Below are 27,301 nucleotides of genomic sequence, written 5' to 3' on the forward strand. Positions count from 1 at the left end.
GATTCCACATATAATTGAAATCATATGGTATTTGTCTTTCTCTGACTTATTTAACTTAACATAATACCTTCCAGGTCCATCCATGTTGTCACAAATGGTAAGATTTTATTCTTTTTATGGCCAAGTAATGTTCCATTGTATATATGTACCACAGCTATTTTTAGCCACTTTATTGATGACACTTTGGTTCTTTCATATCTTGACTATAGTAAACAAAGCTGCAATGAACATAGGGGTGAATATATCCTTTCAAATTAGTGTTTTGGGTTTCTTCAGATAGATACCCAGAAGTGGAATTGCTGGGTCATAAGGCAGTTCCATTTTTAATTTTTTTGAGGAACCTTTTGGAGGCTTTCTTGGTATTTCCATTTTTATTTGATTCAGGGATTTCAGCTTCAATTCTAAGTTGAACTGGCTCATTTGTGATTATTTGGCAAAATTGTAGCATAATAAATATCTATGTTCAGTTCAAGGTGCAGCAAACTGTTTTCAATTTTTCCAGCTTGGAGTTCATGATTCAGAGGTTTAGTTCTAATCCCTGCTATATACACAGGTGGTTGCTTGCAGGCACAACCATATACACCCAGATACAATTTAGCTTGGAGTGGGGGAGGGTAGACAACCGTAAAAAAATCAGTGAACCCGCTTTCTGTTCCTAATGGAGGGAAGAGGAGAATGTGAGGGAAGCCCCCTGTGTGCACTGCCAACTTGGGCACCCGAGCAGAGAGCACCTCTGTGGCTCTGTCCCACAGAGAGATGCCCCCGTGGCAGATGGAGCCATGTTTTACCCTGCTGTAGGGTATGTCTTTAAGAACACAGAACATGGACACAGAAGGTGTCTCTTGAGTGTCTCCCCCATATTGGATGGGCATTATAGCCCTTTATAGCAGCCAGCCCAAGCCTAGAGTCTAAAATCAATACAAGAGGGCAAAAGTCCTCATCATGGCATCCCACCCGGCAAATAGGATCCCTGCTAGATTGAACAGAGGGGGAAACCTGGGATGTCCTCTGTTCCCAGCTTTTGTAGTACTGCTCTCCTCCCCAGCAAGCGGCATCCGCTTCCTGCCCCTGGCCCATTTGCTCTCAAGCTGTCCTGTGGCCCCAACACCTGAGAAAGACCTGTCCCTGATCTTCCTTTGGTAACCAACTGTAAATCAGTCATTTGAAATGGGACATTTTCAATCTATTCTCTTCCCTATGCCTCTCTGAGGAACCTTTGAGATAAATGGACACTGTCATATAAGTGTGGTTAAATAAATTACTTTTCAGAGGTAAATTTACATTTTATCAGGTGTGAAAAACTTAAAGGGATAAATTGTTTCTAGAGAAATTTCTGGAATCACCCAACAAAAAATCAGGAGGACCTCAGGAGCCACTTGATTCTCCTGGTGCTCCCGAAGTGAATCCCTTTTTCAGTGTCTTCCTAAGCCTTCCAGCTCACAAAGTCTACCCCAGATACCAGTTTCTAGACTATCTCAATTGCTCTTTCCCAAGGCAGGAGCCATTGATGCTCTTCACACCTGGTTCTGGTCTCCCCATCCTCACCCCACTCCCTACTTCTATATCCCTTTTCTCTACACAACCCCCATTTAGTGTCTACTAAGTAACTTAGTGAATTTCCATCATACTCTCACCACCAGCCCCCTTGCAGACATGATTTTGAAGGTATTGATATGTCAACTCCAGGTCAAATCAGCCCCTTTGATAGAAACACGTATTCCTTCAAATTCTCTTCCAATGTGCTAATAGTTAATATATCTTCCTAAAAAGTAAAAAGAAATGTGAAAGTAATCTAAATTGATGATGGCGAGTGTTTAGGGTCTTTCTGCGCTTTAAAGAGACAAATTCAAAAGATGATTTCCTTTTGTGTATTTATCCCCATTTTCTGATTTAAGTGTGGAGCCATCTCTATATCTTAATTTTATTTCCTTAATATCTACTGTACTAGCAAAACTTTCCAAATTACAAAGAATTATAACTGCAACCCTTCTGACTGATGCCTTTCTTGGCAATTTATGACTCAGTTTACATCACACATCCTTTTTCTGCAGGGATTATCTGAAAGAGGCACGCTAGACTGCTGCCCTATGTTACTTTAAGTATACACACACACAACAGGAGCAAAAATAGCTGGAAATTGATTATGTTGATATTCTGAAGAAAGGCAATAGTTCCAATTTTGTATGTCTAATTAGCCACAGCTCTTCAAAAATTGGTGCAAATGTCACAGGGTTTATAATGTCGGCATTTCATCTTCACAGAAATGCTATTTGATGGCATAAAACCAGAAAAAAAACTAATGGTCACAGCAGACAGCTTGTAGATTAGACAAAGGTCACTGTGTTTTAATAAACAGTGGTTGTTAATTAATGAGAAAACAACTAGAACGTGAGCTATTAGGCATTGTGAATTTGTGCCCCCCAAAATCAATCCATCTTACTTAAAACCACTTTGGGTAACTCAAGAGCAAAATAACTGCAGGAATAGAATTTCAATCTCAAATTATACAGCAAAGTCATAAATATCAATAAAATAGCATCACAGTTCTCTGGTGTGACATATAAAGATTCTTCCTTAATCTCTATAAAAGAGGGTTAATACTAAGTTAGCATTCTCAATAGATATTCAAGATAGACTGGCTCTACCCCTGTGTCTTGGATTTCTAAATTTCTATATGCATTCCCTTAGTCTTTAAGAGAGTAGGAAAAATGCTTGTTGTTTTACCTAATTTCTCTGAAGACAAATGGGGAAATACTAAAACTCCTTAAGACAGATGGTAAAAATAATAAACATTGCCTTTAGTTGTAGAGGGCTGGCAAAGCCAAACGTCTAGGGACTTCCATTAGGAAGGACAGAACCATTGTTAGTAATACCAGCTTTACATTAAAGCTTTCCTCCAAGTAGGTTAAGTACTCTGATTGTTATTCACTTATCTCTTTAGCAACCACTTGAGAAAATAGTGGGCATCTTATTTCAATTAAAAACAAGTAAGAGCAAATGAACGGGTTTATCCTAAGGTACAGCAGCAAAGGCACCTGTACCTGCTGGCCCAGCAAGAGTCAGAAGAACCACCCATAAAACATTTTCAACTGAACATAAAAGATTTTTGAATTTCTAACTCATTTGAAAATAAAATGAGACCCCCTCCAAAGGATCATTTGGAGAGCACCACTAAACCAAAACTCGGTGAGCTCAGAGCTAGCATCTGGACTTAAAGAGGAAAACATTTCCTCTTATGAGTCTCCCCCATTGGTTGGATGATGGGCAATGCCTTTTTTATTGGAATTTTTTTGAGATAATTGCAGATTCACATGCCGTTGTAAGAAATAATATGAGGTATCCTGGGTACACTTTATCCTGTTTCTTCAAACAATAAAATTTTGCAAATCTGTAGTATAATATCACAACCAGAATACTAATATTGCTACAATCCACGGATCTTTTTTTAAAGTTCTCCAGTTTTGGTTGTATGTATGGCTGTAGTTCTGTGCAATGTTAGAGGCTCATGTATCTGTAACAAAAATCAAGATACCAAGCAATTCCATCACCACGAGGGTCTCTCAGATTGCCCTTTAATACCCACACCCACCTCCTCCTTCCCACCCACCCAAGACTCCCCCCACAATCCTCGACTTCTGTCAACCATTAGTTGTTTTGCATTTCTTTCTTTCTTTTCATTTTAAAAATGTCATATAATGGTTTCTCAGCCTTTTGGCTAAGATGGTGTGTAAAAATGTTATATAAATGGAATAATATGATATGTAACCTTTTGAGATTGGCTTTTTTCACTCAGCATAATTCTCTAGAGATCCATTCAAGTTGTCTTGTGTATCAACAGTTTATTCATTTTTTATTGTTGAGTAGTAGAGCATGGTACGGATACAGTAACCCTTGTTTAACTCATTCACATGGTTATGACATTTGAACTGTTTTCAGTTTGGGGTCATTATGAATAAATCCACTATGAACACTTGTGTATACGGGTTTTTGTATAAACAATAAGTTTTCATTTCTCTGACATGAATGTCCAAGAATATAGTAACGGCATTTTTATAAGAATTAATAAAACTGCCGAAACCGGTTTGGCTCAGTGGATAGAGCGTCTGCCTGCAGACTCAAGGGTCCCAGGTTCGATTCCGGTCAAGGGCATGTGCCTGGGTTGCGGGCGCATCCCCAGTGAGGGATGTGCAGGAGGCGGCTGATCCATGTTTCTCTCTCATCGATGTTTCTAACTCTCTATCTCTCTCTCTTCTTCTCTGTAAAAAATCAATAAAATATATTTAAAAAAAAAAAAAAAAAAGAATTAATAAAACTGTTTTTCAGATGGGTGTTGCCATTTTACATTCCCACCAGCAGTGTGTGAATGATCCAGTTTCCCTGCATTCTCCCCAGCATTTTATGTTATCACTATTTTTTTATTTTAGCCATTCTGACACATGTGTAGTGTTATCTCATTGTGATTTGAATTTACATTTTTCTGTATGGCTATTGATGTTGAATATCTTTCCATGTGCTGATTGGCTATCCATAAATCCTCTTCAGTGAAATGTCATTCATGACTTTTGCCCATTTTCTAATTGAATTTGTGTGTTGTTGTTGTTTTACTCCTGAGTCTTAAGAGTTTTTACATATTCTAGATATTAGTCCTTTGTCATATATGTGGTTTGTAAATGTTTTCCCCGGGACTGTAGTGTGTCTTTTCATTCTCTCTGCTTTTGATGAAGTTCAAGTCATTAATTTTTCCTTTTATACCTTGTGCTTTCATGTTCAGTCTAACAACTTTTATTAACTCAAATTCCCAAAATTTACTCCGGTTTTTTACTAAAAGTTTTATAGTTTAACATTTAAGTCCATATTACATTTGAATTGATTTTTGTATAAGGTGTGAGGTATAGATTTAGGTTCACTTTTGGGGGGGGGGGGCCTATTAATGCCCAATTGCCCCAACATCATTTGTTAAATGGCTATTTCTTCCTTCACTAAATTGCTTTTGCACTTTTATAAGAAAAATCAGCCCAGCCATTATGGCTCAGTGGTTGAACATTGACCCATGAACCAAGAGGTCACTGATTGATTCCCAGTCGGGGCACATGCCTGGGTTGTGGGCTTGATCCCCAGTGTGGGGCATGCAGGAGACAGCCGATCAATGATTCTCTTTCATCATTGATGTTTTAGCTCTCTCTCCCTCTCCCTTACTCTCTGAAATTAATAAAAATATTTTTAAATCAATTGAGCAAATTTGTCTGTTTCCAAATTCTCTATTCTGTTCTCTCTATTGTTCTCTGTGTGTCTGTCCCTCTGAGAGTACCACACAGTCTTGAATATTGGAGCTATATAGTAGGTCTTACTATCATGTTGAGTGATTCCTTTAACTTTATTCTTCTTTGTTGGGATTGTTTTACCTATTATAGGACCTGGGCTTTTCCATATTAATTTTAGAGTAAGTTTGTTTATTTCTTTAAAAAATGCTTTTTGAGATTTTTATAGGAATTTCATTAAACTTACAGATCAATTTGGGAAGAGTTGACATCTTTATTATGTTGAGTCATCCAATTCATGAACATGGTATTTCCATTTATTTAGGTCTTCTCTGATTTCTTCTATCAACATTTTGTAATTTTAGCATGCATAGCTAAAAGCATAGCTAAATGTTTCATTGGGGTTTTGTACATGTTATTTATTAAATTGAGATAATAAATCTCTATTTCTAACTTGCTGAGATTTTTATAATAAATGGAAAAACTGGATATCTGCATGCAAAAGAATGAAATTGGACACTTATCTAATACCCTGTAAAAAAAATCAACTCAAAATGGGTTAAAAACTTAAATGTAAGGCCTAAAATTCTAGAACAAAACTCTAGGGGAAGAGCTTGATATTACTCTGGACAATGATTTTTTTAAACAAGATCCCAAGGCACAGGCAACAAAAGCAAAACTAGACAAATGGGATTGCATCAAACTGGAAAACTTCCACACAGCAAAGGAAATAACCAACAGAGTGAAAAGACAACCTTCAGAATGGGAGAAAACATCTAAAACATCTTTAAAAAAATATATATATATATATATACATATATATATATATATATATGAAACTTCTATAACTCAATAGCAAAAATTCAAAAATAACCTATTTTTAAAATGAGCAAAGGACCTAGATAGACATGTCTCAAAAGAAGACATACAAATGGCCAACAGGTATATGAAAAGATGCTCAACATCACTAATCATCAGGGAAATGAAAATCAAAACCACAATGATATCATTTCACACTTGTTAAAATATCTATTTTCAAAGACAAAAGATAAGTTCTGGTGATGCTATAGAGGAAAGGGAACCTTTGTGCATTGTTGGTCGGAATGTAAATTGGTGAAACTACTATGGAAAACAGTATGAAGGTTCCTCAAAAAATTAAAACTAGAACTACCATATGACCCAACAATACCACTTCTGGGAATATATCCAAAGGAAATGAAGCCAAGATCATAAAGAGATATTTGCATTTTCATGTTCATTGAAACATTATTCACAATATCAAAGATATAAAAACAACCTCTGTGTCCATCAAAGGACAAATGGATTAAAAATGTGGTATATATGTGCAGTGGAATAGCCTTGAAAGATAAGGAAATCCTGCTATTTGCAATAACATGGATGAACATGAAGGACATTATGCTACATGAAATAAGCCATACAGAGAAAGACAACTATAATACTACATGATCTCAATTATACGGAATCTAAAAAAGTTGAACTCATAAGGGCAGGGTAGAATGGTGGTTACCAGGGGCTGGGTGTCGGGGAAAATGGAGAGTTGTTACTGCTTCAGCTATGCAAATTTCAGTTATTCATGATGAACCCATTCTGGATATCTAATGTACAACATGGTGACTATCTATAATAATAAAAGCATAATATGCAAATCGACTGAACAACCAAACAGCAGAACAACTGTCCAGACAACCACACTAGTGCCAGATCAGCCAAGGCAGGTGTGATGCGATTGGTCAGAGGGGCCTGCCATTGTCCCATGATCGCCCCACAGAGGGAGGCCCACGCCACCTTCTGTGGGGTGATCGATGGGGGGGGGGGGCTCCACGGTCAATTACCCCAAAGAGGGAGACCCAGACCACCAGCTGGCAGGGCGATCAATCAGGGGGTGGGGGGGCTCTGTGATCTCCCCAAAGAGGGAGGCCAGGCCACCCTCTGCACGACAATCGATCGCAAAACCCCAGCCAAGTGGCAGGGCCTCCCTCTGCTGGGTGATCAATCACAGATCCCGGTGATTGATTGCCCCACAGAGAGAGGCCCAGGCCACTGGCCAGCAATGCTGTGGCAGGTGTACAGGGCCGGCCAGCAATCACCCTGCAGAGGGAGGCCCAGGCCAGCCAAGCAATCGCACCCCACACCTGTCGCCCACAGAGGGAGGCGACCAGTGGTGGGGGGGGGGGCAGTGCTGCACAAATGGCAAGCAGAGGCAGTGGTGGGGGCAGGACCAGCTGCCGGCAGCTAGGGGGAAGGAAAGCCCTGATAGGCCCTGATCGCCGGCCAGGCCTAGGGACCCTACCCAAGGGGTCCTGGTTTGCAAGAGGGCGCAGGCCAAGCTGAGGGACACCCCCACCCCCCACCCCGTGCATGAATTTTGTGCACTGGGCTTCTAGTAATAGAAGTTAATAATATTGTATTGTATACTAAAAATGTGCTAAGTTGATTTTAAGTGTTCTCACCACACACAAAATGTTAACTGTGAGGTGATAAATACGTAATTAGATTGATTATGATAATCATTATACAATGTATATGTATATTAAAACATCACGTTGTATACCTTAAATATATACAATTTTTATTTGTCAATTACACCTCAACAAAGCTGGGGAAAGGAAAAAGAGGGAAAAAGTGGTCTTTTCACACTTCCACTCCCCACTCATTTTACACCTGTCAGATGAGGGGTGATTGCCCTTCTCTAGCTCAATAAAATTTATTCCTTTTTACTGAAATAAGATGCAACTTTCAGGAACCAGGCGACAGAGTCTGTTCAAAGTGGTTTTCACACTTTTGTCCCCATCACATCCGTCCAAGTCTTGGAGAGAGAACTTCCCCACAGCTGCTACGCTGGGCCGGAGGAAGCTCTCCACACCTGCTGAGCTCTCACCTCTCACCGCTGCTTACTCAGTGACAGAAGATTTTCGAGGTTACTTTTCACACAGTCTGAAACCAAGCCCTCATAGGGAATGCTAATAGTGGTCTCTAGCAAGGAAGGACAAGAGAATTCTAATTCTATTATTACTTCCCTCAAGGCAGAAGTTATGTTCCCGTGGTGAAATCCAATTACAACTTTCTCTAGCTTTATTTGGAAATGAAAGATTTTTCCCTAACCCCTTAAAAAAAGCTGTAAGCAATATTCCTGAACAAGGGATCCTGAGTAAAGAATTTGTAGACTTAATTTATCCTACCTCAGTGCCACCTAAAAATGGTGCAAAATTACAATGGTTAAATATTTATTACTTTAGAATAATGTCAGCTATTCCCACAAAAAAGAAACATCATGATATGGTAGTGCCTGGGCCCTCAGGCATATTTGGAATATTCTTGGATAATCTTATAATATGACCTGTCACCAGTGGAGTGTCAACCTTTCTGGCACAAGTAGGAGTTAGAGGCTGGGGTAGAAAAGTGGACTTGCCATTAGATCTGGATGGGGCACAGCTCCATGGGCATCATAGGCCTCAGCATGCTTTCTGTGTGTGGGAAGATGTGCTGGATGAAACACAGGTGATCTGGTACTGTAGCCACCTTAATAAATGACTAGACCCAACCACCTAGATATATAACAAAGCCAAAACAAAACAAATCCCTCAACCCTAGCCAGTTTTGCTCAGTGGATAGAGTGTTGGCCTTTTTACTTAAATGGTCAAGGGTTCAATTCTGGTCAAGGGCATGTACCTCAATTGCAGGCTCTGTCCCTGGCCCCTGTCAGGGCACATGCCGGAGGCAACCAATTGAAGTGCCTCTCTCACATTGATGTTTCTCTGTCTCTCTCTTACACTCCCCTCCCCCTGCCCCCGGTCCATTCTCTCAAAAAAAATCAATGGGAAAAGTATCTCAGGTGAGGATTAACAAAAACAAAAACCCTCATTTCATTACTAATAATGTTGCATAGTTTTGGTCATCTGTGTGTAAAGTCATCTTCAGAGATTTAACCCATAAATAGTTTTAAATCACTGTAAGTAAGCAGCAATGATGTTGGAAATTTATTTCCCATCGTGAGAAATATTTGTGGGTTACTTAGTGCAAAATAACAGACGGATAAAATGATGTATCTCTACTAGGCATTTCCAAAGTGCAACACATCATCACATACTCTAACTGAAGAAATAGACATTTGCCTGAAACTTGCAACACAAATGCCATTTTTCTAAATTTGATAACGGTTTTTATCTTGGTGCATGGGGTGGGAGAATGGGGAGTGGCTTAGAACCTTTACTTTCTATGCTCTATAGTTCTGTAATGTTTAATGTTTTCATAAGGACCATGTATCACTTTTACAATTAAGCAATTATAGTAAAAATAATTTTATAAATAATAAGTTCAATAAAATTTTTAAATATACATATATTGTTCTGCATCAGCGATTTTCAACAGGTGCCACAAGAATTTTTAAAACATGCAATACCCGACTATTAAGTCAGGGGAACTGACCTCTTTTCCCTTAGATTGCCAAATTTTAAAAAATGACAACAGCCAATACAACAATAGCTGTCAACAATTATACCTATTTTTTTGTAAGATCAGCAAAAAATATATATTTTTTGGTGTGCCACAGAATTTTGGTAATTAGCTATGTATTCCATGAGATGAAAAAGGTTGAAGATAGCTGCTCTACATTACTGATGCTGAACCAACCCTTATTTCAAAACAAGACAGGTAATTGGTTTTAAAAAGAAACCAATTTTGATCAACTCAGTGCCTGTCCCTATGGGGGAACAAGGTGGTATGATTAGCTTGCTCCAAAAAGGCTTTCTTCTTAAAAATTCCATTGGGTTTCTCATTCTATGACCCACTGCTTAATGAGCCAATTTAGTTGGCCTTTCCCCAAGGTTCACTCACAACTCTTCCTAAATAATCTCAAAGTCCTTTTGCTGGAGCAGGTGTTATTTTCCAAGCAGCTCTCACCAAAGGCCAATATGATAATTAATAACCTTCAGATTCGAAGACTTTAGGCCCTAAAGTTTAGGGTCTCATGTCTGACAAAGCGTACATATGCCACATGCACAGTAATGTTTCTGAAACTTGCTGTTTTATGAGGAGATTTAGACACCATAATAAAAGAACTCAGCAAAGTTTTAAATAGTCAGTTCTTTTTCTCTGCTAGTAAGAACAACCCTTGAGGGCTTAGAGATAGTCACTTCTTGCAGCCAAATGGTCTGTTTTCTGTGAAACTGTAAAGTTGTGTTTTCAGGGTCCTCTCTTTCATTTCAGATCCTTCACATGTTACCAGGTAGCTGAAGTCAGCTACACTGGTAAGTCAGCTATACAAGACAGATTGGTAATTCAACCTGCAAATTTAGTATTGAAACTGACTCTTAAATCTGCAGTGTTCAAGACTTGGAAAGGAATGGCATTCCATAGTAGCAAGACAATATGAGTTCTCAATGTTCTCCAGGTTTAGTTTGGTTTGGAGAAGAGATGTTCTTCAATTGTCTAAATTTAACAAATAGACATTTTAGATGAAGTGCCTAAATGTTCAGAAATACACTCCGAGCTTCTTGCTCTGGTTTGCTCCACAATACCTCTAACATGTCTGCTTTGATATTTTAGGAATTTGTGATGATTGTCGTCTTTGGTTTGGAGTTCATCATTCGAATCTGGTCTGCAGGTTGCTGTTGTCGGTACAGAGGATGGCAAGGAAGACTGAGGTTTGCCCGAAAGCCCTTCTGTGTTATAGGTAAATATCAAAGTCCAGATGCCTGGACTTCTGCATCCTTTTCTTCTGTCTACTGCATTGCAACATTTAATTTATATTAAAATTAATACTTGTGGAGTATTTATCATGTCAGGCACGCTTGTGTTTTTCAAACTGTTGACTCATTTAATCCTCACCACAACACTGTGTGGTAGGTATTTTTATTACCCCCATTTTACAGATGAAGAAACTGAGGCAAAGAAAAGTGAAATGTTACTAAAAGTCATATCAGTAGTAAGTGGTGGAGCTGGGATTTGAGCCAGAAGGTCTGGCTCTAGAACACCCACCTGTATCAATTACGTTACATTGAACTATATGGTTCTTAGTGTTGACCTGAATTAGGGAAGCATTAATTTCAGCAAATATAAATAAAACCCTTTTCTCCCCTATAATATAAGCAATATCGCTTTTTGCTTCTAATTAACTGGAATGGATAGAAGTGTATTAGACTTGGTAATGCATGTCAATTAGTGTGTCTCGAGTTTGTTTTACTTTATGCACTGGTAACTTCAGACAGGATTAAGTGTTTTATACTCTGAAATATGAGTCACCCTCCCTGCAGTCCCTAAGTAAGAATCACATCTCTGCACCCCGCTAGATGCTGTGGTTTTCAGAGGGATTCCATTCACCTAGGTACCAATTTCAAATTATACTTATTAATGAAGACGTCATATAGCATTCTGGGCTTAAGATCTGGGATCTTCCAGTAATATATTTAAAAGTATATCATAAAATTGGAAACTCTAGTAAATTATATCTCAAAAAATAATTTAAAAAACGAGTAAATTGCTTACATCCAAGTCCTTTTTCCCTAAATATTGCAATGTAGATTTCCTAAGGATAAAGATATTCCTTTATATAACCTTCAGTAAATTTAACATTGATGCAACACTTTATCTAATCTCCTGGTTGTATTCCAGTTTTGTCAGCTGATCCAATAATGTCCTCTACAGCATTTTTTCCTCCTCAGTACATGATCCAGTCTGCATTTAGATCACATACTGCATTTAGTTGCCATGTCTCTTTAGTCTCCTTTAATCTAGAACAATTCCTCAGACCTTCTTTGCTGCATGACATTGGCATTTTAGAAGAACATAGCTTCAGCCCCACCCCCTTTTTAAAAAATAGAATGTTCTTCCTTTTGAGCGGAAAAACCCTACATATATAAGCTATATTGTTATGGTTGTTGTTGTTATTTAACAGCTAAATCTGGTTTTCTTGCTCTTTCTGCCTTCTCACTTCTTTGGCAGCCATTCAAATCCAAATACTGAAAGTTCTTGGGGAGGCTTACTTATTATGTCAACCATTTCCACTCTCAGAAAGTGGATTTTTAATCTACAAAGTGATTTAGACTATCTTCTTCATCCACAATGGGTTTTCATTTTGTTTTAGAAGTCAGGAATTGTTGAGCAATCTTCTTAGTCTCCTCCTTTACCCCTGTTCCCTGAGGCAGGGGCAGAGTGAATGTCAGGAGGCACTGGAGAAGGTCTCCCCATCCGTGGGCCCTGTTAAGAACCACCTTTCATTCCACCCTTGCTGCGAAGGAAGAGCACTGTCGTGGCGATGGAAGAATGGGCGGGCTCCCCACACTCTGCCACTGAGGCACTTTCATAGTATACACACTTCAGAAGAGTCACCATTTATTCAGTCAAACTTTATAGAAATTTGGCGGTGTGTGACGCACTGGAGTGACAATAGTGAAATTCTACATTAACACAGTCTTAAAATGCCTTTTTTTTTAGCCTCTGCTAATGAATTTTTATTTGTCCAACTGCCTCTCTTCTGCAAGAATGGGCTTTTCTCCTCTTTGGAAACCATTGCTCAGGTAGAGAGGAAAATAAGTAGGAACTCCCAGCCTTGCAGGCCTGTCCAGCCCCAAAACATATTAGTGAAGGCTTTTGATTTTTCTCCCTGGAGATTTTTTTTCTCTTTCGGAATTCTCTGCTCAAGCAACATCACAGAAGACTGTAACTTGATGTGAAACTATTGCACGAGTACTTTCTGTCCTTTAAAGGACCAAACAAAACAATTTACAAGGCAAATGGTTAGCCAAGACTCACTCGGCTTCTACAGGATAAGATTAGTTCATGGATGGCTGCAGGAATGTTCCACTCCAGACTTTAAAACCAATTACAAATTGGTTTTGTTCCAGTTCCAGAGGCAATGCCAATGTATTTCCGGCCCCCAAGCTGAAAAGGAAGTTCTTTCCCAGATGCCTGCTGCCTTTTGCTAGCTGTTTTCAACTCTGGATGCATCAGCCCCTCTTAGTGCTTTAATCTTTCTCTCCCTGTATCAGATCCTTGAGGTTTGGATGTGGCACATGGTTCTAAAAATGATGTTATGTTATATGCAATTTTAGACACCTTTGACCCTGTCAATAGTGACCTTAAAAATTTAGTATAACATGGCTTAGGCATAGTTTCAAGTTTAGTTAACTCTTTAAGCCTTTTCTTCATTTGGGTATTTTTGTAAATTAATCACTTTGGAAGAAAATTTCATGGCTAAGTATATAATGAATCCCTATTAGAACAAAGACAATATTTATACTTACATTTAGGGTAACTATGCATTTTTCAGTCTTTGATTTAAAGTGCATATAACAGTTTGATCCATGGCCCAGCTGAATTGAGGTAATAGTGAAACATGTTCAAATGTGGCTCGTTAGTATGAGGTCAATACAATTTAACTTACACAGAGGAACCAAATGTCACCGGCCTGAATGCAGCAGGCTGTACCAGATGACAAAACCCCTTCTGGGCCTGTTTAATAGGTCCATAAAAATGATTGATGTCACTGGTAAAATGATAAAGTATAGTGTAAACTGAACCTTGTAGTTCCCGTGTTCAACATAATTTACTGTGATGAAATGGAACAAGGAGTAATATCTCTCTCATCTATCCATGGTAACTGCTCTGAGTTTGAAAATGTAGCTAAAATTTCTCAGGTCTCCATGTGTTTGTATGACTTGATTACTCTGAACATGCCAAATACACACCCAAATGTTTTTAGAAGTCTTAAGCATTCAAGAAAAAGATATAGATAAGATTGTGATAAGTTGGCTGTACCTTCAATGTGAAAAATGCTTTCTGTAAGCACACCAATATTATTCTTTCCGATTGGAAAGAGATGAAAGCTACTTGAGTGGGCATCTAGTAACCTTTCTATAGTATTGAGCCCTATAGACTAAATGATAGTATTTGGACACAATTTGATAGAAGTCACACAGGCTAATTCCCAAAGACTTTAGAACTCCCCCCTCCTGAACTGCCCAACCTCTTACCCCTGCACTCTAACTGGAACCAGGAGCATTTAAAAAACTTGTTGATTTAAGACATCAGAAAATCATTGTATACTTGTGTGTTGGGAAAACATTTTAAACAACAGTTGCTTACGTAGGGGAAGAGAAAGGTCTATTAATTTTTTTTTAATTAGGTGCTGTCTTTCATTACTGTAATTATCTCTGCTTGGTTTGGGGAGTTTCCTTTGAAAACTGGTAAAATTTCTTTTTTATTACAAAATTATTCCTTATGCCTATATATTTAATTTACATCTCTCCTCAAAGACTCTGTTGAAATAACATTTCTACAACTATGGGCAATAATCGTTACCTTACCAATTTGTAGGGTCAAGTATATTTTAGGATGACAATCCAGGTTGCCCTTTACAATATTTCTACATTCAAGCACAAATCACTCATTCAATGGTCTCAATATTGAGAACGTGTGAAATAACTTCAAAGACTGACTTTGTAGTCATTCTTTTTTCAAGCTTTTATTAATGACCTACCTGAAAATTGCAAATAGTACCAAAGGCTGGTACTTAGATCAGGATAATGAGCCTGATGTGTCAGGAAGCCAACAAATTACTTCCAACAGTGGCTTGTTTGGATTCCCTGGTGATTTTAAAGACAGGTATAATAGGGCCATATTTTTCAGTCTTGCAATGCATCTTAAAGAAACAGAAAATACCAGCCTGTTATTAATCTTGGATCTGTACTTGATGCTAAATTTAAGTTGATTTCTTAATGCAGTTTTAACAGTTTTCCTTCAGTGTAATATTTCCACAAGAGGACAAAGGAGACAAATCCCAGCACAGATCTTTCCCCCGTGAATTGAGCACATGTGCCTTTGACATGAGATAACGGTCTCTCAGGAAAATATCCCATGGACAAAAAAAAAAAATACACAAACATAATTTTGAAAAGTAAGATATCAACTGGAGAGACATGCAATGAAGAAAATAAAATAGAGATGTCAGGGGCTTCTTTAGATTGGGGGGCCTGAGAAAGTCTTTCTAAGGAATAGACCCGCAAGTTGACCTGAATATTAAAAGGGAACCAGTCATGAGAAGATTTAGGCAGATATCTTTCCAGGCCAGAAAATAGTAATTGCAAACATTCTTAAAACCCAATGAGCTTGGCTTGTCCAAGGGAGAGACATTTTGGCTGGAGCTCAGTGAGTAGTGCGGAGAGGAGTAGGAGCTGATGGACAGATAGGCAGAGGTCACATGAGGGTCATGTAGGCCATATGAGGGCATATACTAGTAGTTACCTGATATAAGACAGCTTCTAGTATCAGGTAACCACACTAGTTAAAGGTCCAATAGCTCAGTGGCAGGTATGATGCTGAATATTTGGACTAAGAAAAACACATTTTGATCAGGCAACAAGAAGTATGGATATACAAAGCTCTGGGTTTTTTAGTTATCTATACCTGTTTGAACTTTGTATCAGCAATATGCAAAGTTTACTCATTCAGAAGAATATAAACCTATTCCCTCTTACTTTCCCATATAACTATATCTCTACCCTTGCAAACATGAAATATCAAAACTGAAAAGGAAATGTGTTATTTTCTATAAGCCACAGGAATTAGGAGAATACGGTGAAAACTTTTCTCAGCCCCATTGGCAGCAGTCACCGATAAACAATCCCCAAGAGCCTGATTACCAAAGGACTGAGCATCCTCTTACTTAGAACGGTGGCAATGCAGAGTTATCTCATTAAAGATTATTTACTTCCTTTGATAAGTTGTCCCTTTTTGCCTCGAAATGTTATCTGAAAACTTATGATCAATAAGAAACATTAAACTATCACTATGGGGTAAATTTTCAAAATGGTGCTTGGAATTTGCCAGTATGAGTCCCATTAACTTCAATGGAAGTCCTGCCGTTAAACCGCTGCACATAGCTTTGAAAATGTTCTACAGTACATTTTTGCAGTGTTTTATTTTTTATTTTTAATAAATACCACAGAGCTACTCAGTGCACAGCTGATTGCAGTATTTAAGAAAGTGGGTAATGTACTGTGCAGTAGGAGGCTTTTAAAATTAGATTTTAAAGCTTCATTCCTGTTAAGAGTCACAACAAAAATATAAATACATCTTTAATTCTTCAAAGAGCACTTTTCCATCAAGGAATTTGGAGCGCAATTAGAATGTAGAGCTCATAAAGCAGCAGCACCATGTCCCTCTGAGACATTGTTTATCTCACTCTATAGACAGAAGAATTGAGGTGCCGTGAAATAAGGGGGGGGGCTCATACCTGGCCCCTAAGTCAGCAGTGAAGCTAGTAATAGAATTCTGCCTCCCTAGAGCCTATTGCTCTAAAGCACTGCCTCTTCTGAGAGTCAAATTTAATTACAGCATAATCCATTTAATCTACATTTGGAAGAATAATGATGGAGCAGGGAAAATGAATTTATTAAAGGGTTGGTGGGAGACCATGTTAGATTAGCAACTTTCTTTTTAGGATCCAGATTTTCATGTGGTACCTGATGCCATGAAAGAGATGATCCTAATTCTACTGGCCACAATTGGAAAGGACTTTTTATTTTCCTCATTTTTAAACATAAGCAAAAGTTCCAACTGAAAATGCTGCAGAACGATCTCTTTTTTTTTGTTAGAAATAACTTACTGATTTTTTTTCTTTAATTACGAAAGAAAACAGTGCATTACTTTCCCTCGGGACCCTTCTGGTTTGAAAGAAAGAACCACATTGAGCTAAATGCTCAACTCACAGCCTTCCTTGAAACAAAAGATAAGTGAGCCTTTGCTTCATTTTTGACTTTTGATTACTTGTGCACTAATTCACTGTGGTTATGTACTTACATAAGTACTCTTCTTTTGAAGCTGAAAATACCAGAAGGTTGAGAGTTGGGCTATCTGGTGTTACATGAACAGGAATAAAATTTCATAGTTTAAATTATAAATCATATTTATGAACTATCTCAGATAAATCCTATGAAAATCTTATTAAAGTTGGAAGAGATTATGATACCCATTTTATTTGTTTTCCTTGTATTGAATTTATTGGGGTGATACTGATTAACAAAATTATACAGGTTTCAGGTTGCACAATTCCACAACACATCACTACCCCAAGTCAAGTCTCCTTCCATCACCATTTATCTCCCACATGCCCGCTTCCATCTCCCCCCATATGATACCCATTTTATAAATTTAAAAATGGAGTGTTCACTTATGGGTCTTACCAAGGGTCACACTGCATATAAGCAAAAGAATCAAAACAAAAAATACAGAGAAAGATTTGCTCACATCAAGTCCCAAGGTCCTTCTATGACACACATCTCCCTCCACTACCCACTGTGGCATAGGAACAAATGATAAACCATGTGCTGAAGTCTGATTCCCATCCCAAACCTCCTCCACCCCACATTTTAGCTGAAGTCTAAAAGAAAATAGACATCAGTGTCATAAAATGTACAATTCTTTTTCCCATTAGCCATCTTCCTAAGGTCAGGCCTTTTTTTTTTTCCAACTTCTTATTTTGAGATAACTTTAGAATCATTAATCTATTCTCCATCACTGTAATTTTGTCATTTTTAGAATGTTATGTAAATGGAATCATATAGTAGTAACCTTTCAAAATTGGCTTTTCCCCCTAACTCAGCATAATGCTCTTGAGATCCATCCAAATCATTGCATGTATCAGTATTTCATTCCTTCTTACTGCTGAATAGTATTCCATAATATGGATGTACCATAGTTTATCCATTTACCTTTAAACGGTCAATGGATTGTTTCTCAATTTTGGCTATTGCAAATAAGGGTGCTATGAATATTCGTGCACAGGTTTTTGTATGAACATGAGTTTTTATTTCTCTAGGGTAAATACCCAGGAGTGAGATTACTGGGTCATATGGTAAGTGTTTCTTTAACTTTATGAGAAATTGCCAAACTGTCTTCCAGAATGTGACCATTCCTTTCAAAATATAAAAATGCCTAGAATATTTCATGGTAATAAATTACAGCTAGGCTGACTTACGTGACATTTTTTATCTTCATAGAAATTGAATGATTCTACTTTATCTGTTTTTCTTTGAAAATTATTTTCATAAGCAGAAGTTTCTAAAATTCATATTTAACCACTTGGATCAATAAAACAAATTAAAATATAGTCATTAAGGAGAAGTTCTTCGTGATCTGGTAAATGAATGTAACTTTGACGTTTACGTAGATGAAGTGTTGAGAGACCAATTAATGTAAAAAGTCAATACTATACAGACTCCTGAAGGACCATTACTTAAATCTAACTTTATTTTGTAGAAAGTCCCATTTCAAACAAATATTAATGAGACCAATACTAACTATGCTTGCCTGCTAAAGGATATACGAACAGTTGTTCCTCAGTCTCTGCAGAGGTTGGTTCCAGAACCCCCACAGATATCAAAATCCCCAGAAGCACAAGTCCCTTATGTAAAATGGCCTAGTATTTGCATATAACCTATGCATATATTTCCCTCCCATATACTTTGATTCATCTCCAGATTAGTTATAATATCCAATATAATGTAAGTGACATACATATACTGCATTGTTAGGGAATAATGAAAAGAAAATAAGTCTGCAACCATCCTAGGTCTAACTTCATAGTGCATGTCAACAACAACATAACTTTTCTCTTTGGAATATTTTTGTTTCCCAGTCAGTTAAATCTCTGGATAGGAAACCCGTGGAGGGCCAGATGTAAGCACATTAGTTAGAGCTTTAAAGCGCAACTCCAACAGAATAAAAAGTTTAAAATGTCTAACAAGGCCCAGTGGAGCTTTATAGCAAAGTGAGCCCCAATATTCATGGTTCTGATGTGATCTAAAAAGAAGTCATTTGTTCTCCCTAATTCCACACCTTCTGAAATCCCCCCATTCTTAAAACGATTCTCTCAGATTCTGCTTTTCCTCCATCATTTCTTTAATGTCTCCCAATGGATTCTTCATCACCATCAACAAAAAGGTCATGTTCTCAAAAGTTAGTAACAACCCATGTGCTCAAATTCATGAATTTCAACTTCATTCTCACTGTGTTTATAAGTGATGTTGGAACAACTAATTACTCATTTTGAAAAAGATAAATTTGATCCATATATATCTTTACCAAAACAAACTCCAAATAAATCAAAGATTTAAATAAAACTATAAATACTGGATAGCAGATTTGGGTGAATTTTTTTGTAGTCATGGAACCAGAAGACCTTTCTTACTGCAACTAAAAATATAGAAGCTATAGAAGAAAATATTGATAAATTTAAACTACATAAAAATTAAAAATTTATAAAATTAGGCTAAATGAAATCAAATAATGCTGCATAAAATAAAACAAACAAGCAAAGTCAAAAGACAAATATGGGAAAATACAGCCCCTATCAGAGATAAAGAGTTAATCATTTAAATGTAAAGAGCTCTAGAAATTCAGAAGAAAAATTTAACATCCCAGTAGAAAATAAAAGATGTCAAATGAATATGAACAGGCAGTTCACAGAAAAAATATCTGTATTCCTCATAGTATTTCCTCAGATTGACAAAAATCCAAAATCTGACTACACATTTTTAGTGAGACCATGAGGGAAATGGCATTTATACTCCATAGAATGCAAAATGGTATCACCCTTATGGAAAAGTGTCAATGTATCATAAAATTACATGGCATTTACACTTCAACTCAAAAGTGTGCTTCCTAATAGTTTCATTAATGTATAATAAGTATTCAGTGTAGCTGAATAAGCTAAGAATATAATAAATAACATGCCATGAAGTTATATAGTTATGTAGTTTGGAAAAATCTCGGTATATATAAGTAAAAGGAAAAAATGTAATACTGCATATGTAGTATGCTATATTTTTGTGTAAGAAAAGACAAGCAATATATAGTCATATTGTTTTTTTATTGTATAAAGACACATTGGCCATGTTTTTAAAAAAAATAAAAATGTTCACTTGAAGATAATGAGAAAGGGCAAAGTGAATGGGGACAGGGCTGAGAGCAAGAGTAATCATTAATTTCTCTTTATACCATTTTGATATTTAAACTACAAACATATTAACTATTTAAAAACTAAATTAAAAGAATGTTGCCTGCACATAATAAGCACAACATAGCCAAAACCGGTTTGGCTCAGTGGATAGAGCGTCGGCCTGTGGACTGAAAGGTCCCAGGTTCGATTCCGGTCAAGGGCATGTACCTGGGTTGTGGGCACATCCCCAGTGGGAGATGTGCAGGAGGCAGCTGGTCAATGTTTCTCTCTCATCGATGTTTCTGACTCTCTATCTCTCTCTCCCTTCCTCTCTGTAAAAAAAAAAAATCAATAAAATATATTTTAAAAAAAATAAGCACAACATAAATGCTGACTATTATTGTATTTGTTGTCCATTGATGTTGGGATGGGTTGATCGGTTCCCATAATGTGCCATTATGCAGAATCTCACACTGGAGGCATTTTTGTCACTGCAAAGATAGTGTTGGAGGTAACTTACCATAGGATTTTCACTTGAATGTTCCTCAGCCCTAGGCTGAAGTAACACAAAACAGCATTTTTAACTCCCTTAACAGAGCCCTGTCTGGAAAGGTTTTCTAAGATTGGCCTTAATTTGCTCTCCACACATTTCTTTAATATTAAACTTGGAATTTTAGTTGTACTTTCCCAAAAGATTGCCCAAGAAAATTAAATAAAATAATACATGTAAAAATTTTAGCTTAGTGCCTGGCATGTAATAAATACTAGTATACTATAACTGTTAGTGGAATACATTGAATCAAAAAAGTAATGGGTTCAGTCTGATCTCTGATCAATCCCAGAATCAATAAATACAATCAGAAGAAAAAGTATCAATTCTGTAAGACCTCTTTGTATGTTTTTGTTAGTTGCTTTTTCTCAATCAATACTGATTTCCTAGAATTTGAGAGTCTATGTATCTTCAATAACAATATATTTTATTTTCAAAGAGGAGTGGATGGGGAGGGAAGTACTCCAGGTACTTTTTTAGTCTAGAGCTCTTTAGATGTGATCATGTCAGATATGATTGTGTTATGGTACCTAAAGGATGTTGGGTTAATAAGAGGGGCTTGATTGTCCATTATGGCTTAACCTATGTTTCCCCCTGGTTTTCCTGGACCCTTAACTAGGTTAGCTGACCCTGCACTGTGCTCCTTGTATTCCTCCATTCAGTGTCTCCTATGCCGATTGTCCTCTCATCCCCGTATGTGCAGAGTGCCATCTCTCTTGTTCACCCATCCAAGTCCCATCCGTGCTTTTACTATTGTATACCCAGGCGCTAGCAGTTTCTGGCCACAATAAATGTGTATCAAGTGAATAAAAAGTTCAAAACAGTTCAAGCTAGTAGACATTCACATGTAGAATCTTACCCCGCCCCCTCCCGTTGTCCTTCTACCTACACAATGTAAAAACAATATGAGAAAATGAAGGAAAAAATTGTTACAATTATCCAAGCAATGCAAGACCAAAAATAAAATAAAATAAAATAAAATAGCACCTTTACCTCAGTTATCAAGAGTTTTCAGAAGAATAATATTTACCTGCATTTTTTGGTCTAATTGCTTCAGTTCCCTACTTTCATTTGATCATGTGAATGTGATGATATTTTTAAATAAAGTGCTTACTTTGCATGCTTGTAATTAATTATAGGTTTCTTTACAGGAGGCTCCTCTACCCCCATGTTACCTTTCTCTCAATGTTTTTACTTTTGCCTTTTAAATACTGTATTTGCTTTTAGCTCCTACCACAGACTCCAAATCTGTGTTTGGAATTTGGAGATCAAAGGACTGTAGCTAATCCTCAAGACATTTCCCCTTAAGAATCCATTTCTTATCAAGTTTCTGTGGTTTTCTGGAGTATTTACTGGTCATAATGTTAAAATGTGCACATCTGAAACTATTTTTGAGTTACGCTTTCTTGATACGTCTCCACATTTAGTGTGTGGGAAAATATCCTGCTCCGAATGGCTGTGAGCTCTGGTCGGCCATCTCCGGCCTCATTATCAAGGATGCCTAGGTCAAATCATCACATGTTTTCAATAACCCTTGTTTTTGTTCTCCTTGAAGCAGAGCGTGTCTCATTCAAAAAGCTCATAATGGTAGGAAAGGAATTGATAATGAAAAGGAAGTGAGTCCAAAGTAGGATTTTTTCTCATAGCTTAGGATGTGTTATGAGACTGTATGTAGGTTCTGCAGACTGAGCTACAGCTTCCCGAGTTGTTTACCACGAATTCTAATCCTGTGCTGGCTTGTATTATCTTCTATAAGCCTCTCCAGGACACCATTTCTTTCCTTTTAAACATGGATGAGAACAGAAATATACTTTGTAGGGTTCATAAACAGTAGCACATAAAAGCAAATATGAAATTTAAAATGTTCTAAAAACTGCCCTGTAGCTAGTGCCAATGAGGGCAAATTTGGGCAAGAATTTCATAATTAAAGATGGAGTTTAGAGTGTAATTAAACACAATTTGTTGAACAACTTCAAAAATACAACTAAAAGGGAGAACGGTCATCATCCAGAACCACAGGAAGGCTGGCTGAGTGGAAACTCTACAACTAGAAGGAAAGAGAAGAGCACACAGACTCAGAGGAACTACGAAAGTGAAGTGCAGAGGTACGGAGGCTCCGGCGCGCGCGCGCGCGGAAAGGGGCGGGCACCTGAGGACGCGGCTGTCTTTTTGAATCGGGAGGGAGTCACAAGCTCCCGACTGCTCTGAACTCCGGTTCCGGGAAATCTCTGGGGTCCCAGGGCTCATACGGGGAGAAACTGGACAGTCTGGCAGCAGGCAGAACTCGGAACTTGAGGACGGCTTTCCCTCAGAGGTGCTGGCAGCAATTACCAGGACACTGAGACGCGCGGCCCCTTAGGGCAGGGCTGAGAATCAGCCATAGCTGCTTGCTCCGCCCTGTTGATTCCGAGACCCCCGCCCCTTCCAGGCTGCTGCAAAGCCTTTTGCATATGAATGCCCGGGTCCTTTGCAAACTGACAATTACCTAACAAATTGCAGCTGGGCCAGACAGACCCAGAACTTCCAAGAGAAGGCCCAAGGCCCCACAGCAACTTGCATTGCTTCTCAGCTGGGCCTCATCTGGGCACCCCCAAACCCCAAAAAAAGGAAGGGGAATCTGCATATCTCTTCGTAGCTCCTGCTGGGTAACCTCAGGAAGAGGCTAATTAGCACCTCCTTAGATCCAAGAGCCAGTGTATCCAGTGGTCAGAGTGGGACCACCCAGATTATAACTCCTCAAATTCATAAGGAACACACTCAGGGGGCAGACTCAGTGAGCACCAAAGCCCCACTGAAGCAAGTCTTGCCCCAGAAGGGTGTCTTCAGGACAGAAGTTCTCCCACTGCAGACAGAGCTGATTCTCACTGCCAATTGGCCTGGAGGTCAATTCCTCCCAGTGACACCTAAAACAACCAAGGCATAACTACAACAAGACTGTGCACAAAGCCCACAAGGGGGTGCACCAAGAGTGTCCACCTCAGGTAACTGGGGAGGCTGAGCCACTGGGCCCTGTAGGACACCTAGCACACAAAACCACTCTACCAACACAGGGAAGCAGACAAAATGCGAAGACAAAGAAACAGGTCACAAATGACAGAAATGGAGGAAAGCAAACGACTGGATATAGAGTTCAAAACCACGGTTCTAAGATTTTTCAAGAATTTTATGGAAACCGCCGATAAAAGTAGTGAGATCCTCGATAAATGTAGTGAGATCCTCAATAAATCTAATGAGACCCTCGATGTTGTGATAAAGGACCAACTAGAAATTAAGCATACACTGACTGAAATAAAGAATATTATACAGACTCCCAACAGCAGACCAGAGGATCGCAAGAATCAAGTCAAAGATTTGAAATACGAAGAAGCAAAAAACACCCAACCGGAAAAGCAAAATGAAAAAAGAATCCAAAAATACGAAGATAGTGTAAGGAGCCTCTGGGACAACTTCAAGCGTACCAACATCAGAATTATAGGGGTACCAGAAGATGAGAGAGGGCAAGATATTGAAAACCTATTTGAAGAAATAATGACAGAAAACTTCCCCTACCTGGTGAAAGGAATAGACTTCCAAGTCCAGGAAGCGCAGAGAACCCCAAACAAAAGGAATCCAAAGAGGACCACACCAAGACACATCATAATTAAAATGCCAAGAGCAAAAGACAAAGAGAGAATCTTAAATGCAGCAAGAGAAAAAAAGTCAGTTACCTACAAGGGAGTACCCATATGTCTGTCAGCTGATTTCTCAACAGAAACCATGCAGGCCAGAAGACAGTGGCAAGAAATATTCAAAGTGATGAATAGCAAGAACCTACAACCAAGATTACTTTATCCAGCAAAGCTATCATTCAGAATTGAAGGTCAGATAAAGAGCTTCATAGATAAGAAAAAGCTAAAGGAGTTCATCACCACCAAACCAGCATTATATGAAATGCTGAAAGGTATTCTTTAAGAAGAGGAAGAAGAAAAAGGAACTCTTACCATTTGCCACACCATGGATGGAACTAGAGAGCATTAGGCTAAGTGAAATAAGCCAGTCAGAGAAGGATAAATACCACATGATCTCACTCATTTGTGGAATATAATGAACATCATAAACTGATGAACAAGGACTGATCCAGAGATGGAGAGGCATTGATTGGACTGTCGGGCCTTGGAGGGAAGGTAGGGGAGGGTGGGGGTAAGGGGGAAAGATCAACCAAAGGACTTACATGCAAGCATGTAGGTCTAGCCAATGGACACGGACAGCGGGGGGTGGGGGCATGAGCGGGGGGGGGGGGGTAAGGGGTAACGTGGGTATAAGGACACATATGTAATATCTTAATCAATAAAAAAATATATTAAAAAAAAAAAAAAAAAAAAAAAAAACACAATTTGTTTAGTTAATAACCCCTCTAAAAATACAGATAGAGGATAGGATAGATCTGCACATGGCAACATGTAGGATTTCCAAAATTATAATGAGTGTCAGGTATTTATTTGTGGCTTGTGTTTACTCATGTTTACTCCTTTTAAGCACTATCTTTTCATTCTTTATAGAAGAAAAAGTCCATTTTTCACACTCCAGTTTTTATCCCTAAGGATTATTCAGGAGCCTAAACTGTATCTATTTTTTACTTCTAAAAATAAGAAGTTGCACATTGAAAAAGATTAAGAAAGCCAGGTGTACCAGGTAATTCTCGATTTCCCTCCAGAAGACTTAAAATGAAACCCCATCCATAGCTGCCCTTTGCTTAGTGACATTTTAGCTGAAGTGGCATGTTCATCTGCAAAATCCAAATAGCACAGTCTATTCAAAGCACTTCCTAAAGATATCCTTTCAAAAATTTTTAGTAGTAGATGATAATTAACCATAACCTGATGTCTGAAAATACGTATCAAGTTTCTCAAAGAAAAATTACAGTTCCCAGCACTACTAAACATAACCAGCTGCCAAAATTCAAAGAGTCCGTATCATTCAACTGCTTAGAATAAGTGCAAAAAGGGAGTGTTGAAAGTTAGGTATTTTGCTTTCACTCTGTAAATTTAAACCTGTAATGACATTGTTTGACTGTTGATGAATAAACACTCAGGTATGACACTGAACAAGATATCTAAGCATTGGATTTCATCCTAGGATGTTAGGGGATTTCCAGAAGAAGTTTCAACTTTGATCATTCATTGGTCGGACCCCAATTTTTTTTAGACCTGCAGTCAAATACAGGTGTGGGGCTCTGCTGAATTGAAACTGGCTGCAGGTTTTCATTTGGTGCATGCGATAATAAAGGCTGAAAGAAAAGAACATCTGAAGACATCAGCGTGCAAAATGGCTGCTTCTAACAGCCTTTTTTTAATTTTCTATATGAAGGAGCATAATATATAGCCACTCTGTCATTGCCCTAAAACGTGTCCTGAATCATCCAAAACTATGCGTGACTTTTCATCCTTTTGACTTATTGAGGCCTGATGGGATTGCACCTAGGTAATTTACTCAAGATACTGTAGCGTGCCTTAAAGAGGATGGTTTTCCTCCTACTCATTCACAGTGATTCTCAGAGGACAAATGCTCCTTTCCTGTTTATAAATACTGAAACACAGTCTCCTACATCCTCCAATCTGCAACCCACATCTGAAATTAAACATTTGTGATCCCACCTTCTGAAGCAATCGTTTCAGTAGGTTACTGAGTTGGAGGAGATTAGCCCTGTGGTATAAAAACAAACAAAACATCTATTGCCTAAGTATGCAGGCCTGACCTCTCTCCAGAACTCCAGCCTCACCCACTGTATACCAGAGGCCTAGAGGGCATCCTAATATGAATGTGGCTAAAACCAAGCTGTTAATTTTACTCCTCAAATAGCCCTCCTTTCTGCTCTCCCTCCCCCCACTGCAGTATTTCCCCATCTTTGTAAATAGCACTTCATTCACCCAATTGCTCAGCCAGAAACCCGGATATTACCCTTGGCTTCCCTTCTGTGACACACCGCACCATCAGTCCTTCAGCAGCAAGTCCTGACATCTCCGCCTTCACAACATGTCCCAAATGCAAACCCTTCTCTGCTGCTCCTCACTTTAACCTGTCTCTTCTAAAGCCGCTCTCACCCTTTGTCCGGAGCATGGCAATGGCTTCTGACCTCCAAGCCTGCCATCCAGCCCCCTCCTGATCTCTTTCTCAAAGGCAACAAAACCCATCTTCTAAAATGCAAATCTGATCTTGCATTCTTCTGCTCAAAACCCATCAGGACATCTATGGTTCTTCCCAAAGCCACTGTGATCTGACCAGGGCCCACCCACTGTCCCCCATCCTCACTCCACTCAAGCTAAATTAACCTCCTTACCCAATCCTTCACCCGACCCCCCAGCGAAAATTGGTGTAAGAAAACGAAACTCGAGAGAGAAAACATCAGGAAAAATAGAAAAGACTGTTGTTAGTAATAACTTTGTTTGGAGTACATGCTGGGGAGTAGAAGTCAAAAAATGATCTGAAGAAAAGAATGAATTAGCCAATGAGATTAGAATTCTGGAATTACGTTCAAAATGACACGAGACGAGACCTACA

The 27,301-nt window shown here is 38.4% G+C and overlaps 1 protein-coding gene across 1 annotated transcript in view; it reads left to right on the forward strand.

The window, feature by feature from the left end:
• KCNQ5 (potassium voltage-gated channel subfamily Q member 5) overlaps positions 1-27,301 on the forward strand; it is a 179,524-nt gene that overhangs the window by 35,871 nt on the left and 116,352 nt on the right. The window contains exon 3 of the mRNA XM_023754310.1: positions 10,824-10,950. Coding sequence (XP_023610078.1) covers positions 10,824-10,950 — 127 coding nt within the window. The remainder of the gene's footprint in view (positions 1-10,823; positions 10,951-27,301) is intronic.

Source organism: Myotis lucifugus, unplaced genomic scaffold, assembly GCF_000147115.1.
Source record: "Myotis lucifugus unplaced genomic scaffold, Myoluc2.0 scaffold_59, whole genome shotgun sequence".
In the NCBI taxonomy this organism is placed as follows: Eukaryota; Metazoa; Chordata; class Mammalia; order Chiroptera; family Vespertilionidae; genus Myotis; species Myotis lucifugus.